Source organism: Pangasianodon hypophthalmus, chromosome 3 (genome assembly GCF_027358585.1).
Source record: "Pangasianodon hypophthalmus isolate fPanHyp1 chromosome 3, fPanHyp1.pri, whole genome shotgun sequence".
Taxonomy (NCBI): Eukaryota; Metazoa; Chordata; class Actinopteri; order Siluriformes; family Pangasiidae; genus Pangasianodon; species Pangasianodon hypophthalmus.
This window is the reverse complement of record NC_069712.1, coordinates 34633554-34650029: the sequence shown is the minus strand read 5'-3', so window position 1 is coordinate 34650029 and position 16476 is coordinate 34633554. Positions and strand designations below refer to the sequence as shown.

The 16476-nt window shown below is 41.2% G+C and overlaps 1 protein-coding gene across 1 annotated transcript; it reads right to left on the bottom strand.

Annotated features, from left to right (window-relative positions):
• Positions 1-2129: 2129 nt before the first annotated feature.
• tspan14 (tetraspanin 14) lies at positions 2130-16111 on the bottom strand. The gene is made up of 9 exons (XM_053232726.1): positions 15953-16111; positions 15202-15291; positions 13045-13095; positions 12726-12872; positions 12257-12427; positions 9231-9356; positions 8554-8607; positions 7997-8107; positions 2130-6663 (listed from the first exon to the last, which is right to left on the bottom strand). Exons 2-9 carry the CDS (start codon positions 15280-15282, stop codon positions 6598-6600), a joined length of 807 nt encoding a protein of 268 aa, XP_053088701.1. The 5' UTR covers positions 15283-15291; positions 15953-16111; the 3' UTR covers positions 2130-6597.
• Between the last annotated feature and the right edge of the window lie 365 nt (positions 16112-16476).

Genomic DNA, 16476 nt, shown 5'->3' with positions numbered 1-16476 from the left:
TCTGCTCTCCTTCCCATGACACCCTAAACTAATCAGTGTTCATAATTGTAAACACAAAAACCTAATCCTAAGCCAACTGTTTAATTAAAGCAGGATAGAATAAGATTTAACACACTTTAACATTTAAATCAGCTCCAAACCTATCAAATTAAAGCCCAGTCCAGTTACGCTCAATTGGTTTTTTAAATTACCAAACCCCAAGCAGGGGTTTGCTACAGGAACAATGGCAGTGCTTAACAACTGCCGGCCTGTGCTCTTTCCTTGGTTCACCAATACCTTCACCAATAACTAACCTTAACCCTAGAAACTGAGAAATCTGCATGCAGCTCATCTGAACGCCACTACTGGTTTCAGCGCTATACCTAACCCTAACCCTGGGTCATTGTAAAAGCGTAACCCGAACCCCGGCAACCCATGTGTTCATAGACCTCTCTTTGTGCACAGGGGCATTATCGACGTGGAACAGGTTTGGGCTCCATTGTTCCAGTCAGCAGAAAATATAATGTACGGCATACAAAGACATTCTATACAATTATGTGCTTCCAACAGTTTGGGGAATGTCCACATATGGGTGTGATGGTCAAGGTGTCCACATACTTTTGGCCATCTAGTACAGTAGAATTTTGGCCTTTGCAACAATAGGAGTTAGGGACAAAATTACCAAAACAACAGCATATTACCAAGCATCTGCACCCCTTATCTCCTAGGTCCTTCATCCTAGCATTCTCAAACTCGGGTAGGAGTTGTGTCTCTCTTACTTGACCAACATATCTTGCCAAGGTGCTTCTGCAGGGTGGGTGGGGCACAATCTGGAGTGCCCCAGCACAGACAGGGAGATGATCAGAGACTACATTTCAGAAGGAAGGCTCCTAGGGCTGTTTCTCAGTGCTGTTCTTGCAGCATGTCATAGAAGGGCCTAGATCTATGTTGACAGGTGCTCAAATAGCAATTCCTCAAATAGGAATTACACAAAAGGAGACCATACATTTCCTCATTTTTTCACTGCGTGATTTTTATCACTGTGGTTGCATATGCAAAACATTCTATGGAGGAAAAAAATGCAATCACAAGGCTGGCATCAGTTTGACCATGACTGTGGCTAGGCTATTTTTTATGACTTGCTATGTAGCTAGTTCAGATATCAGTGGGCTTAAAAATGTTCATCAGAACAGACAAAAATAGAGAAAAAAACTGTTTTCTTTACAGTTGGGTGAGTACTTAAAATGTAATGTAAAATGAGAATTCATACTCGCTTTTCATTACAGGCACTTCTAAAAATGGCAGTTTTCCAAGTATCCCAGACCTTTTCAAAAAGCTAAATTTAAAGCAATTCAAGGACCTGTGTGAACCTTGTATCAAATCTTCCAAACCTCTGGTGCAACCCTTCAGCCTAAGTGGCTGACTATAACTAAACAGGCCAAGACTTAGACATGACAGTAGTTGATTTGTACTGTTTAGCATCAATATTACCAAATGACCAAAGCAGCCCAAACCTACAGTTATCACAGAAACTCTTGGGCATATTCATGTGTTCTGTCATACTGATACCAAGGTGTCCAGAGATGACCTCTATAACTAAAGTGGACCAAATGTAGTCCCGCTGAGGCCTGTGTGCAGCCAGCTGTCCAAGACAGAAGTGTGAGCAGACTGGGATGCTAAGGCATTCACCATTTTGACCACAGCTGTCTGTACATTCCAGAGGTAGTTCTCTAGGTAGCCCAAGATAGCCCAAGGTAGTTCTCTAGGAAGCCCAAAGGACCCAGCAGGATGTTAGCATCACCATCTGAACAGTTGAAAAATCACTCAGAATGCCTGGCTTTGAACAGAAAAAGGAAATCCAACAACCAGAAATCTTAAAGAATGAGCATCAGCTTGGCATGACTGTACTGCCACCTGGGTTTGAGCTTAATTCCCTGCAAAATCAAGTTAACACACATTAGACATAATCATCCAGCTCAGATGAAACAGTTACCACAAGCTCTCACTGGCCAAGTAATAGTGTGTATAGTTAGTGCTATAATAATTCTACTGAAAAATATTTTCACACTTCAGGTGCTTTCTGCATAAACAGACATATTTCCACTACAAGTGGGTTCTGATTAACAACAGTTAGAAAACTGACAATAAAATGACATGCATCAGCAAAACTGCAGCTTTTTATTTGCATATAAAATAGAATATTTTGGTCCAAAAGTTTAGACTAGCTTTAAAAATACCCTTAGAAGTCTACAATTAAAACGGCAAGAAGAAACAAACAGTAATGCAAGTTAGAAGTTTAACAATCTTTAGTTAACACTATAATAAACATTTTATAATGGCACAGAATTAAAACAGTGCAGTCAGCGTTCAGTGACACAATTAAGAAAGTATATTAAAGATTTCTTTGGATGAAAACGTCAGGCTTAATGGTTCAGTGTAATGTTTCTGTAAAAGACGAACAGTAAAAACGAGGGAAGATGGCTGTGCAGGGATAAACAGTGGCATTCTGACCATATAAACAAAAAAAGTTCTACAATACTAAAAGTTAACAGACCTTTCAGAGAGCCGGACACCGGTAAAAGGCATTATAAGTTTAAACACAAAGAACAGAAAACCGGAGAAAATTAACTTTTAAAGCTGATACAAATCACTTGGTAAAACAAATTCTAATCTTAAAATGTACAACATTTTAATCTAATATTGTCCTCCAATTTTAACACAGGCTCTCCAAGAGTCATGTTACTGTATATATAAGTCACTGTATATAGGCTATTAAAGGTTCTGTAACAGGCAAGCAGTGTTAACCACTCCCTGAACACAGTATATATAAACACATGTATGTATATACACACACACACACACACACACACACACACAGTACTGTGCAAAAGTCTTAGACACCCTATTTTTTTTTAGTACAAACTTTTTTCTTTTTTTATGACTTCTACATTATTGATTCAGTACAAAACCATTTTAGATTCCAAACATTAGTTTTCCAGCACAAAATGAAATGTTACAGAAAAATGTTTGTATGTCAGTAAAGAAAGCAGCAGATTCCATAAGAGACACTTTTCAGATAAAAACATAATGAAGGCTGCTGGGTTTCACTGCAGAAATAAGAAGCGAGTCGACAGTCAAAGTCTCCAGAAGAACTGTGGCTGCTTCTGCAAGATGCTCAGTAACACTTCCAGCTCATTTCCTTATAAAACTGCACACACTGCACCCAAGATACTATTTTTTTAAAGCAAAGGATCATCACACCAAGTATTGTTTCATTTATTACTGTTTACTGCTCTTTATAGTATTTTTTTATGTAGAAACATTTAATGCTCTACAGCATTTCTTTGCATGTACCTAAGACTTTTGCACAGCACACTCACACAGACACACAAGTCTTAGGCACAAGCAAAGAAAACTAAAGTCAATATTTGGTGTGACCTTTTTTTTTTTTTTTTTTTTTTTTTTTTTAAATAAAACAAAAGTAGTCTCAGGTCCACTGTGTGCAGTTTTATAAGGAAATTAGCAGTAAGATTTACTGAGCATGTTGGAGAATCTGCCACAGTCACTTAAATCCCAACAGCCTTCATTACGTAGGTTTGTCTGAAGAGCAGCCAGTTATGAAATCATGCTTTCTTTAGTGACAAACATTTTTCATTTAATTTGCTTGAAAAGTAATGTTTGGAAATATAAAATGTTTTTGTACTGACACAATAATGCAGAGATCATAAAATAAACATCTATAAGAATTTGTACTAAAAGAAATAGGGTGCTTAAGAATTTTGCAAAGTACTGCGGGCGGGCACACACACACACACACACACACACACACACACACACACACACACACACACACACACACACACTACACAGTCTCCTCTGAAAGTACTGGAACAGCAACGCCAATTCTTTTGTTTTCACTATACACTGATATATACTCTACACGATATACTGAAGACATTTGTGTTTGAGATCAAAAGATGAATATGAGATGATAGATCTGAATTTCAGCTTTCATTTCCTGATATTTACATCTACAGTCAGGTCATCACCTGGTCATAAAACTGCTTATCATTTAATTGTCCAATTACTTTTGAGCCTCTGGGAGATTCTGAAGTGAGAAAAGAGAGAAAATTGATCAGTGCCACTGCTCAAGCATCGGGCATAGCCAATACAACAATTTTCAATGTCCTGAAAAGAAACCACTGATGTACTAACAACCAGACACTGAACAGGTCGGCCAAGGAAAACAACAGCAGCTGATGACAAACATTGTCAGAGCTGTGAAGAAAAACCCATAAACAATGGTCAGTGACATCACCAACAACCTCCACAGAGCAGGGGTGAAACTATCATAAACCACCATTTGAAGAGGACTTACCACAAGATGCAAACCTCTCATCAGCAGTACAAATCAGAAGGAGAAGATTGGAATTCATAAAAAATTGGGTGGTCTGCCACCAAAGGTGCCATGTTCTAAGCTATCTAGATGTAAATATTAGGAAATTAAAGCTGAAATTATGATCTTTCATCTCAAACATATCTTTTAATGTCAAACCCAAATGTCTTCGGTGTAACGAAAAAAGAAAAGAACAAAAACCATTATTTATATATATATATATATATATATATATATATATATATATATATATATATATATATACACACACACACACAAGCACTTTATTAGGAACACCTGTACACCTACTGATTCATGCAATTATCTAATCAGCCAATTGTGTAGCAGCGGTGCAATGCATCTTCAGCTTCAGATAATGTTCACATCAAGCATCAGAGTGGGGAAAAATGTGATCTCAGTGATTTTGGTTTGAGTATTTCTATAACTTCACATCATCTGGGATTTAACACAGAACAGTCTCTGGAGTTTACTCAGAATGGTGCAAAGAAAAGCAGAATGGTAAAGAAAAAACATCCAGTGAGCCGTAGAGCTGCAGATGGAAACGCCCTGTTGATGAGAAAAGAATCACTCTGCACAACTGCGGTGAGCAGAAAAGCATCTCAGAATGCACAACACGTCGAACCTTGAAGGGGATGGACTACAACAGCAGAAGACCACGTCAGGTTCCACTTCTGTCAGCCAGGAACAGAAAGCTGAGGCTGCAGTGGGCACGGGCTCACCAACCCTGGACAGATGAAGACTGGAGAAACATAGCCTGGTCTGAAGAATCTGGATTTCTGCTGAGGAACACAGATGTTGGGGTCAGAATTCAGCACCAACAGCATGAATCCATGGACCAAACCTGCCTTGTGTCACCAGTGCAGGCTGGTGGAGGTGATGTGAAGGTGTGGGGAATGTTTTCTTGGCACACTTTGGGCCCGTTAATACCAATCAGTCATGGCTTGAATGCCACAGCTGACCTTCATGGCCACAATTTATCTTCTTCTAATGGCTTATCATTCCAGCATGATGATGCACCATGTCACAAAGCAAAAGTCGTCTCAAACTGGTTTCATGAACATGACGATGAGTTCAGTGGCCTTCCCAATCACCGGCTCTGAATCCAGTAGAACACCTTTGGGACGCGGTGGAACGGGAGACTCACAGCATGAAAGTGCACCTGACAAATCTGCAGGAATTGCATGATGCAATCATCTCAACATGGAGCAGAACCTCATGCCACAAAGACAGGAATCCATGCCACGAAGAACTGAAGCTGTTTTGAGAGCAAAGAGAGACCCTACCCAGCATTAGTACAGCTTTCCTAATAAAGTGCTCAGTGAGTGTGCGTGTCTGGTTCTGCTGGTTCTAGGATTTTACAATTTTATTCTGAAATTCCCTTCATGTTAAAAAGATCAAACTATTTCACATATAATTATACAAGCATTATAATGCAGCAAATAAAAAAAAAAAATCTCTTACAACTTACAAAGTCCCTCCCTCCACTGATGGATCCCACTGAAGTCATGATCATATACATTTTATACCATGTGTATAAACTTTTGAAGGTTAATTCAGTGGCAGTGTTACGGCCGAGTGTTTCTCAGGATTTGACTCAAATTTAGGAAAACATGCAGAAAGAATACAGAATTAATTCCAGAGAGGTGATGTGAAGACAATACGAAAATGAGAGTTCAGCTTTCAGGCAGCAGGAGAGCAACAAAATCCACCAATCACATTCACCATCAAATAATCGCATTTGTCTGTAGGATCCCTGTTAGAAATATTTGCACTGATCGACCAATCAGATTCAACATAAAGAATATTCACATTTATCTGCAGCATCGCAAAAATATCAAACTGGAATTTTAAAAAAATGCAGATTTAAGACCTGAGAGAGTGAAATTACAGTTACAGTCGTTACATCGTGAGTGTGTCACACACTCAACTTCAAAGGCACTGCAGAGACAAATTCACATCCAACATACACCAACACAAAATAATCACACACACTTCACCTTAATGCTAAAGGCTTACTGATAAACTATATACTGACCAGTAACAAACTAAACCTTTAACCCTTAACACAAGGTAACATGGATACACACATGCGCACACACACACACGTGCACACACGCAATTACAGAGTGAAAGGAACAGAGAAGTAAATGAAACAAAGTTGGAAGGTTTGTGGTCTCTTGTCTTTTCATGGTTCCCCCTGGTTAATAATTAAATTTCACTTTCTCAATGTCACTGATCAGATTCCGAGCCAGGAAAATTCCCACCATCTGAAACACACATGTGCACACTTTATTACACACACACAATACACATACTTTATTACATACTGACACACTACAAATTATTACACATTAAGACACTACAAACACTTTACATATACCTATAGACATGTGTGTGTGTACCTGTAACAGTGAAGTGTGTGTGTGTGTGTGTACCTGTAACAGTGAAGTGTGTGTATGCACCTGTAACAGTGAAGTGTGTGTGTGCACCTGTAACAGTGAAGTGTGTGTGTGAGCGCACATGTAACAGTGAAGTGTGTGTGTACCTGTAACAGTGAAGTGTGTGTGTGTATACCTGTAACAGTGAAGTGTGTGTGTGTATACCTGTAACAGTGAAGTGTGTGTGTGTATGTGTGAGTATACCTGTAACAGTGAAGTGTGTGTGTGTGTGTATACCTGTAACAGTGAAGTGTGTGTGTGTGTATACCTGTAACAGTGAAGTGTGTGTGTGTATGTGTGAGTATACCTGTAACAGTGAAGTGTGTGTGTGTGTATACCTGTAACAGTGAAGTGTGTGTGTGTGTGTGTGTAAACCTGTAACAGTGAAGAGTGTGTGTTTGTGTGTGTATACCTGTAACAGTGAAGTGTGTGTGTGTGTAAACCTGTAACAGTGAAGTGTGTGTGTGCCTGTAACAGTGAAGTGTGTGTGTGTGTGTAAACCTGTAACAGTGAAGTGTGTGTGTGCCTGTAACAGTGAAGTGTGTGTGTGTGTGTAGACCTGTAACAGTGAAGTGTGTGTGTGTATGTGTGTGTAGACCTGTAACAGTGAAGTGTGTGTGTGTATGTGTGTGTAGACCTGTAACAGTGAAGTGTGTGTGTGTGTGTGTGTGTGTATACCTGTAACAGTGAAGTGTGTGTGTGCGTGTGTGTGTATACCTGTAACAGTGAAGTGTGTGTGTATACCTGTAACAGTGAAGTGTGTGTGTGTGTATACCTGTAACAGTGAAGTGTGTGTGTATACCTGTAACAGTGAAGTGTGTGTGTGTGTGTATACCTGTAACAGTGAAGTGTGTGTGTGTGTGTGTGTATACCTGTAACAGTGAAGTGTGTGTGTGTGTGTGTACCTGTAACAGTGAAGTGTGTGTGTGTGTGTGTGTATACCTGTAACAGTGAAGTGTGTGTGTGTGTGTGTGTATACCTGTAACAGTGAAGTGTGTGTGTATGTGTGTGTGTATACCTGTAACAGTGAAGTGTGTGTGTATGTGTGTGTGTGTATACCTGTAACAGTGAAGTGTGTGTGTATGTGTGTGTATACCTGTAACAGTGAAGTGTGTGTGTGCCTGTAACAGTGAAGTGTTTGTGTGTGTGTGTGTGTGTGCACCTGCAACAATGAGATGACTATAAACACTCCTGCTACGATGTAGATGTTTCGCGGCAGCCACTCTTCCAGAGCAGCAACGCAGCCTTTCACATAGATCACATGCTGCCACTTCTGCTGACACACACACACACACACACACACTTATCCTGTTATTACACACAGACAGAGTGACAGCATGGAATATTAAACTCAACTGTGTGCTGATTATCAGTTACGCGATACATCACAATACTCGCTCCCCAGGTATGCTCTAGTCCCATTCAGAATGTAAAATAACAGCTCTCTTCTAAAGCTCCATATTATTACATTCTACATGAACACATGCAGTGTCACGCTTTTGGTCAGCAGGCGAGTGCGACGCTGAGTGTGTGAACACGTGTCACACAGACCCAAAACTCCAAATAAGAAACCAAGTTTCACAAATAATCTCATAAACTGTGATAAAATAGGGAATAAATGTCAGTGTGAAAATGTCTTATCGATCTAGGTCTAACACCAACACTAATCAGATAATATCACTGATATAACTCATTAATATTCTGTGTGTGTGCTCTTACCGCAGATTCAGATGCCCTGATGTCATAACCACACTGCGTGTTCACTACTGTGTCCTACACACACACACACACACACACACACAATGTTTAGCCAGGAATATGTGTAGTTTTTCAATATAAAATTTTTCATGATGTTCATTGGTATAAAATGAATTCATTTGTCAGCAGCACAGTGCATAAAATCAGGCAGATACGTCAAGAGCTTCAGTTAATGTTCACATCAAAAGTAAGAATGGGGAAAATGTGATCTCAGTCACTTTGACCGTGGTATGGTTGTTTATGCCAGAACAGGAATCTGAGATTACAGTGGACACAGACTCACCCAAACTGAAGAACCATCACCTGGTCTTTACCTAAGCTTCAACTGACCAGTATCTGTTATTATGCAAGTCAACTGTAACCTCAGATTCTTGTTCTGGCACCAACAACCATGTCATAGTCAAAGTCTCTGAGATCACTGAGATTTTTCCCCATTCTGATGATAGATGTGAACATTAATTTAGGTTCTTGTCCCGAGTCTGCATGGTATTATACACTGTGCTGCTGACACATGAGTGGCTGATCAGATAATTGGATGCATGAGCAGTGTGTGTGTATACGTGGGTGCTTTTGTGTACGTATGTGTTTTTACGTGTGTGTGTGTGTGTGTGTGTGTGTGTGTGTGTGTGTGTGTATACCGCCGGGTCGCTGATGCAGCAGGAGAACGGAACCCCACAACGCTCTCTGCTCGGGTTGGTCTGTGAACAGTTAAAATAAACGTTCTGGTTCCAGTCATTCGGACTGTTTGCTCCACAGCAGTGGTTCTGGAAAGTGCGCACACACACACACACACACACACACAGATTCTTACAGACTAGTCTCATTAGCATTGAAGCATATAAGTACTTTATAATCCATTCCATGTCAATTCTAACAAATTCTAAAAAATTTGGTTGCAACATCTTTACATTATTTCCAACGTATTGTAGGCTAATATTAATATTTGAAAGTGAGAACAAGTACTGCTGATAAGGTACTTATTATTCACTAAATGTAGCTGGTTTATATTGCTGAGATGTCAAATTTCTTGTACAAATTGAGCTTTCTTCTTTGTTGGCTTTTTAAAATGATCCAGCAAAGCTGTATCTGTCTTATTCTCTGTAATATGAGCCATTCACTTTGGCTGAAAAGGCAATATTCACATTAAAAAAATGTTTTTGAAGCACTTTTCAGATGTTCACAGAAAGGTCAGTATTGTAGATACAGACTTACAACTTGCTGGAGATTTATAGTAGTTGATTGTGATACGTTTATGGACACCAATAATGCTGCTTACTCTAATCATCAATTTTACTACTCTAAAAATTATAGAATATTCCTTATATTATATCTTCATTTTATTTCTTGTTACTTGTATTATGCCACATGTGGAATAAAACCCACAAAGTTTGGAAAGTTTGGAAAGGACCACTAGGATTAGAGATGCAAATAGAGGCATGCGAATATGGTTAAAATTGTTAAAATTGAAAAAATAATTACATTTTGATAAGCATAAAATCCACTGTTAACAATCAGCTAGTGACCTGAATCTTTGCATGTGTAAACTGTTATCCTAGTACTACATGCACCCCAAATTTCCTTTGCCAACAGGTCTGCCATCATTATAAAAAAAATTCAAGTTTGTGTATATGTAAAACAGCAATGTTTATTCACAAATGTATGTGTAATGTTAACATACTGGTACTAGAAAGACATGAGCACAAAGTAGCTCTCACTGATTCAAGCCTATTTAGATCTGATTGCTGTGAATGTAATTTTCAAACTTTACAATAACATCTTCAAGGACTTTTTATAAGGCTGTTTATCTTGTATCGTGACATCCCCCGCTTTCTGTGTGTGGTGCTGGAATCCCAGTCAAGACGTGTGAAAGGTACCAAGCAAATTTCATCCCTCTAAGGCCACTTGAACGAGGTTGAGGGGCCATGAGACCCCTGGATGGATGTAAAGTTTGTTGATGCCTTCTCCAGAGACATATGCTCAGTCTCTACTTCAAAGTCACTTTATTCCTCCTCTGCACTGGATTCCACGGAGTTGAGACAACTGGGCCTGTGCTTATTTCACAAGCTTTTATAGACACACAAAACTGAGCACTCCCAAAAGCCCTATGACAGCAGATCTATGCAACAGAAAATTCTGCTGATAACTGATCTGTGCAGCATCTTAAAAACCTAGGGGAATTGCCACTGCCTCCACATTGATGATGTCAGCAATATTTTAGGTATATGGTTCTACAGAAGTAAAAACACATGTAGACAACCCTGTTGGTACATGGCATTAGTACTAGTACTAATAGTACTCGAACCAGTGCTTATGCATGCGAACATCTCTAGCACCTTGTCAAAACTGAATTTTATGCTTTTTAAAATTGTACATTTTGTCAAGTTTACCAATTTCAGAAATGCTGACTTGTGTTTAAAACTAGTGGTTTTATATACAGTATAGAGAATTTTTGAAAATACAATTTGTGAGTAGTAAAACTAATGATTTTCTTAAATGTGAAACCTTAGTGTAGTGAAACTAAGTGTGGAAGCAATATCTGGTGTCCATAATGGTGCTGATGTCATTAGAACCAACCTCTGTAATGGTCCAGCATGGTTTCAAGTCTCTGTCTACAATACTGGTGAAAATAACTTTTTGTGCAAATATTGCATTTTCTGCCATTTTGAAGGACAATTATTTAAAAAAAAAAAAAAAAAAGTCAGATACAGCTTTGCTATGAGCTGGATTTCCTGAGAAGTACACTACCTCTGGAAAGAAATATTTATAAGAGCAGAACTTTGTGAGATCATTAAAACAGAAGCAACCAAAAAGGGAAGAACACTAAATCTGTTTTTTTTTAAATTAACATCATTATTTTATATGCATCACTTTTTAAAAATCAATCAAACCACTATTCTAGTTAAACCACTACTATATTTGAGATTTGTCAGTCCTTTCTACCAAACTTTATGTACTAACATTTTAGCAAGTTCTGAGATCATGTTGCAACCACCCCTGGTTGAGTTCATATGGAAGACCCAGATGTAATGAAACAGACTTCTGAAGCACAGAGCTTTGAATGCAGGTGAAGACTGAGGAACATGGGAGAGGGCGGAAAGGGCGAGGAACGCGGGAGTGGGCGGGGAACACGAGAGGGGGCGGGACGTGGTTTCTGTTTCCGGTTATAAACTCGATCATCATCTGTGGATGCACTAATGATAATAAAGTTTACTTTTTTCCCCACAAATGTTTAAAGAGAAAACAAATGCAGCTGTGTGTTTACTAACTGTTCAAAGTTAAAGCTCAGAATGAACTTTAATACGTAATGTCTTTTGCTCATTTCCTCAGATACATAGATCAGCTGTTAATCGCTTTTTTAAATTATTTAGCATTAGCTTGTAGCAGCATATGACACTGGTAAAATGTCAGTTCCTGTATAAAATGTGTAAAGGTTGGCAAGTCTTCCCATTTCCGGTACTGTATGAGCTTCTGTTCACATGTGAACCCTGAACATCATTTCCTGGGACATGGACTTTAATTTTCTCGACCACTGAATCTTTCTGGAATTTCAAATGTGACTTTTAATGTGGTTTTAATTACATCAGTAAAAGAGCACATAGGAAAGGGGCTTACCACAAACCAAACATTTCAGAGTGTGTGTGTGTGTGTGTGTGTGGGCGCATACCACTCTCTGCAGTGAATCGATGAGGTTCTGAAGGTCAATGTCGTCTCTGTACCCTTTCACATTCACTATGAAGAAGTCACTGATCCACTTTCTCAGAGGATCCTGAAACACCAGCGCTAACACGGCCGCTGTCAGCTCCAGGAAGAAGATAAAGCCTATCACACCCGAAAACTACACACACACACACCACACATCACACCACACCACACAACACACACAGTTTATTTATGTGAAATTGCAAGTCTGTTCGGGGTTGAGACAGGTGTGTGTGTGTGTGTTTGTTTGAGACAGATTTAAGAGTAAGACAGGCAGTACAGTAGCAACATTAATAAGATCTCAGCAGGTCAGTACAGTGTAATGTAGAGTGTGATTTTACCCTTAAATACTCAAAAAAAAAATTTATAATAAATAAAATAATAGCTATGATAACAACAACAAAATAACAACAACAAAACAACAACAATCTTACAAAGCGGAGCAGACAGATGTTCTCTCTCAGCGCTCCCACACAGCCAGCGAATCCCAGAATGAACGTTACCGTGCCAACCAGCAGAACCAACCAGACCGGGTCGAACCCATGGAGACGGGTCACCTGGGTCAAGTCCAACAGCACACCCTACACACACACACACACACACACACAGAGTTAGTGCACACTAATGCCAAGCTAACCACTAACAAATAGTATCTAAACTAATGCCATATAAATACACATCAGAAGTGTGTGTGTGTGTGTGTGTGTATGTATATATATATATATATTAAAAATATTTATCGTTGTTCCTCACCTTTTCACTCCAGGCCCAGAATCCAATCGCAATAAACGCTGCTCCGGCCAGCTGACAGAAACACACACACAGAGTGTTGGGTGAGGTTGTGTGGTGGTGACCGGGAGGTTGTGAGTTTAAAACCCAGCACACACTCAGTACTGCTGTTAAAATCTCCAGATATTAGAAACTCAGCTCAGAGTGTGACAACATTCAATATGTGATTGGGTAATAGTGTGATGTAGAAGCAAACACACACACACTCACAGGCAAACGCACTCACAGGCACACTCTCACTGGAACACGCACACACACACATTCACTTGCACGCACACACACACACTGGCACACGCACACTCTCACTGGCACACGCACACACTCACTGGCACACGCACACACTGACTGGCACACGCACACACTGACTGGCACACGCACACACTGACTGGCACACGCACACACTGACTGGCACACGCACACACTGACTGGCACACGCACACACACACACTCTCACTGGCACACGCACACACGCACACTCACTGGCACACGCACACTCACTGGCACACGCACACACACACTGGCACACGCACACACACACTGGCACACGCACACACTGACTGGCACACGCACACACTGACTGGCACACGCACACACTGACTGGCACACGCACACACTGACTGGCACACGCACACACACACACTCTCACTGGCACACGCACACTCACTGGCACACGCACACACTCACTGGCACACGCACACACTCACTGGCACACGCACACACTCACTGGCACACGCACACACTCACTGGCACACGCACACTCACTGGCACACGCACACTCACTGGCACACGCACACACTCACTGGAACACGCACACACTCACTGGAACACGCACACACTCACTGGCACACGCACACACACTCACTGGCACACGCACACACACACTCACTGGCACACGCACACACTGACTGGCACACGCACACACTGACTGGCACACGCACACACTGACTGGCACACGCACACTCGCACTGGCACACGCACACTCGCACTGGAACACGCACACACTCACTGGCACACGCACACTCGCACTGGAACACGCACACACTCACTGGAACACGCACACACACTCACTGGCACACGCACACACACACTCACTGGCACACGCACACACTCACTGGCACACGCACACTCGCACTGGCACACGCACACTCGCACTCACTGGCACACGCACTGGCACACGCGCACTGGCACACGCGCACTGGCACACGCGCACTCTCACACGCACACGCCGGAACACACACGCGCACACGCCGGAACACACACGCACACTGGAGCACACACACTCACTGGAACACACACACTCACTGGAACACACACTCACTGGCACACACACTCACTGGAGCACACACTCACTGGCGCACACACTCACTGGCGCACACACTCACTGGCGCACACACTCACTGGCGCACACACTCACTGGAGCACACACTCACTGGAACACACACTCACTGGCGCACACACTCACTGGAACACACACTCACTGGCGCACACACACTCACTGGCGCACACACACTCACTGGAACACACACTCACTGGAACACACACTCACTGGAACACACACTCACTGGCGCACACACTCACTGGAACACACACTCACTGGAACACACACTCACTGGCGCACACACTCACTGGCGCACACACTCACTGGAACACACACTCACTGGAACACACACTCACTGGAGCACACACTCACTGGAACACACACTCACTGGCGCACACACTCACTGGAACACACACTCACTGGAACACACACTCACTGGCGCACACACACTCACTGGAGCACACACTCACTGGAACACACACTCACTGGAACACACACACTCACTGGAGCACACACTCACTGGAACACACAGGGCTTCTGTTCATTAAAACAGCTCTCTGTCTGCAGTTCTGACTCTAGTGTTTCTTAACACGAACACACAACAGGAAACCCAGTGACTCAACTTCCTGTCACAGAGTAACTCCAGCTGTACTGCAGAATAGGTTAAGGGCTTCCTTATTAAGTTTCCTGTTAAGAGCTCTAATGGTATGTGAGGAAACCACACACACACACACAGGGCAGAAACAGACAGGGTGTATGTGTACGTATGTGTACGTGTGTGTGTGTGTGTGTGTGTGTGTTACCCAGAAGATGATGTTGTAGCTGAACATTAGATATTTGTAACAGCAGCTGACCTCCGCGTTCTCATATCTGTAATAATACATCTCACACTCCTGTTAGGATAAAACACACACACACACACACACACACACACACCTGAATGTTCACTCTCACATTAATGAGCATCAATAAAATATTCTCTTAATATAAAACATTAATAAATGATGATTGCTGTGTGAAATATCGAAAAGTGTTTAATAAACCTGTGGTTTCTGTTTCCGGTTATAAACTCGATCATATCTGTGGCTGCACTAATGATAATAAATAAAGTTTACTATTTCCCGCAAATGTTTAACAAGAAAACAAAAGTAAAAACTAACAAATGCAGCTGTGTGTTTACTAACTGCTCAGAGTTAAAGCTCGGAATTAACTTTAATACGTTTTTAAATATCTTTTGCTCATTTCCTCAGATACATAAATCAGCTGTTAATCGCTTTTTTAAGTTATTTAGCATTAGTTTATCTTATTTGTGTGTGTCGGGTGAAATTTAATGACCAGGAGGAGTTTACACTTTAGATTATTTCTCCGTGTTCAGTTAGTTAGCCGCTTAGCATTGCTAAACAGCCCAGTTAGCGAGCTAGCACTGTAGCTATGCTAACAGCAGTAAGTTTAACTCCAGAGCACAAACAGAAACTTTCGAGGTTAATGTCGATTAAAACACAAGCTGGTGACTGAAATGAAATAAACTAATAATAAACATACTGTTACACTCACCGCGCAGTGAAACTCTTTATACTGGAGATCTGGGCGTGTTTTAAAAAACACACAAAACACACACACACACACACACACACACACACACACACACTACAGCGCTGTCGTAATCACGTGACCGCTGACATCCGTAGCTTCGGTCGTCACAGAACCACGTGACTGCTTTGGAATCCGATTCAAACGAAACGCAATCCCGCGCGCTCGGAGGAATTAAACCGGTTTCCGTCAGAATTTAGACAAAGACTGTAGTTTTGGAAACAGGAAAAAAACGAGAGCGCTCAATGTCACCGCGCGAGCTTGTGTGTGTGTGTGTGTGTGTGTGTTTGTGTGTGTGTAAGAAAGCTGTGTTAATAATCTCACTCACTCAGAATCCTGATGTTTTACAGTTAAAACCGCACGGACTCCTGGAACTAGAGCTGGAGTAAACGTTAACTGTAATAAATGTGTGTGTGTGTGTGTTCTTTAATAGGCTGCATGTAACCTATTGTACACGTAGGCTGTAAGGCTTTATTTAGTGTCTCCAG

What these genes read in the sequence shown, in the direction of transcription:
- tspan14 (XM_053232726.1), bottom strand. Translation starts at nt 15,282, where the DNA reads ATGTATTATTACAGATATGAGAACGCGGAGGTCAGCTGCTGTTACAAA. An exon ending in TCTGGGCCTGGAGTGAAAAG is followed by an intron (nt 12,873 to 13,044) that starts GTGAGGAACAAC and finishes GTGTGTGTGTAG; the next exon opens with GGTGTGCTGTTGGACTTGAC. An exon ending in ACATCTGTCTGCTCCGCTTT is followed by an intron (nt 12,428 to 12,725) that starts GTAAGATTGTTG and finishes GTGTGTGTGTAG; the next exon opens with TTTTCGGGTGTGATAGGCTT.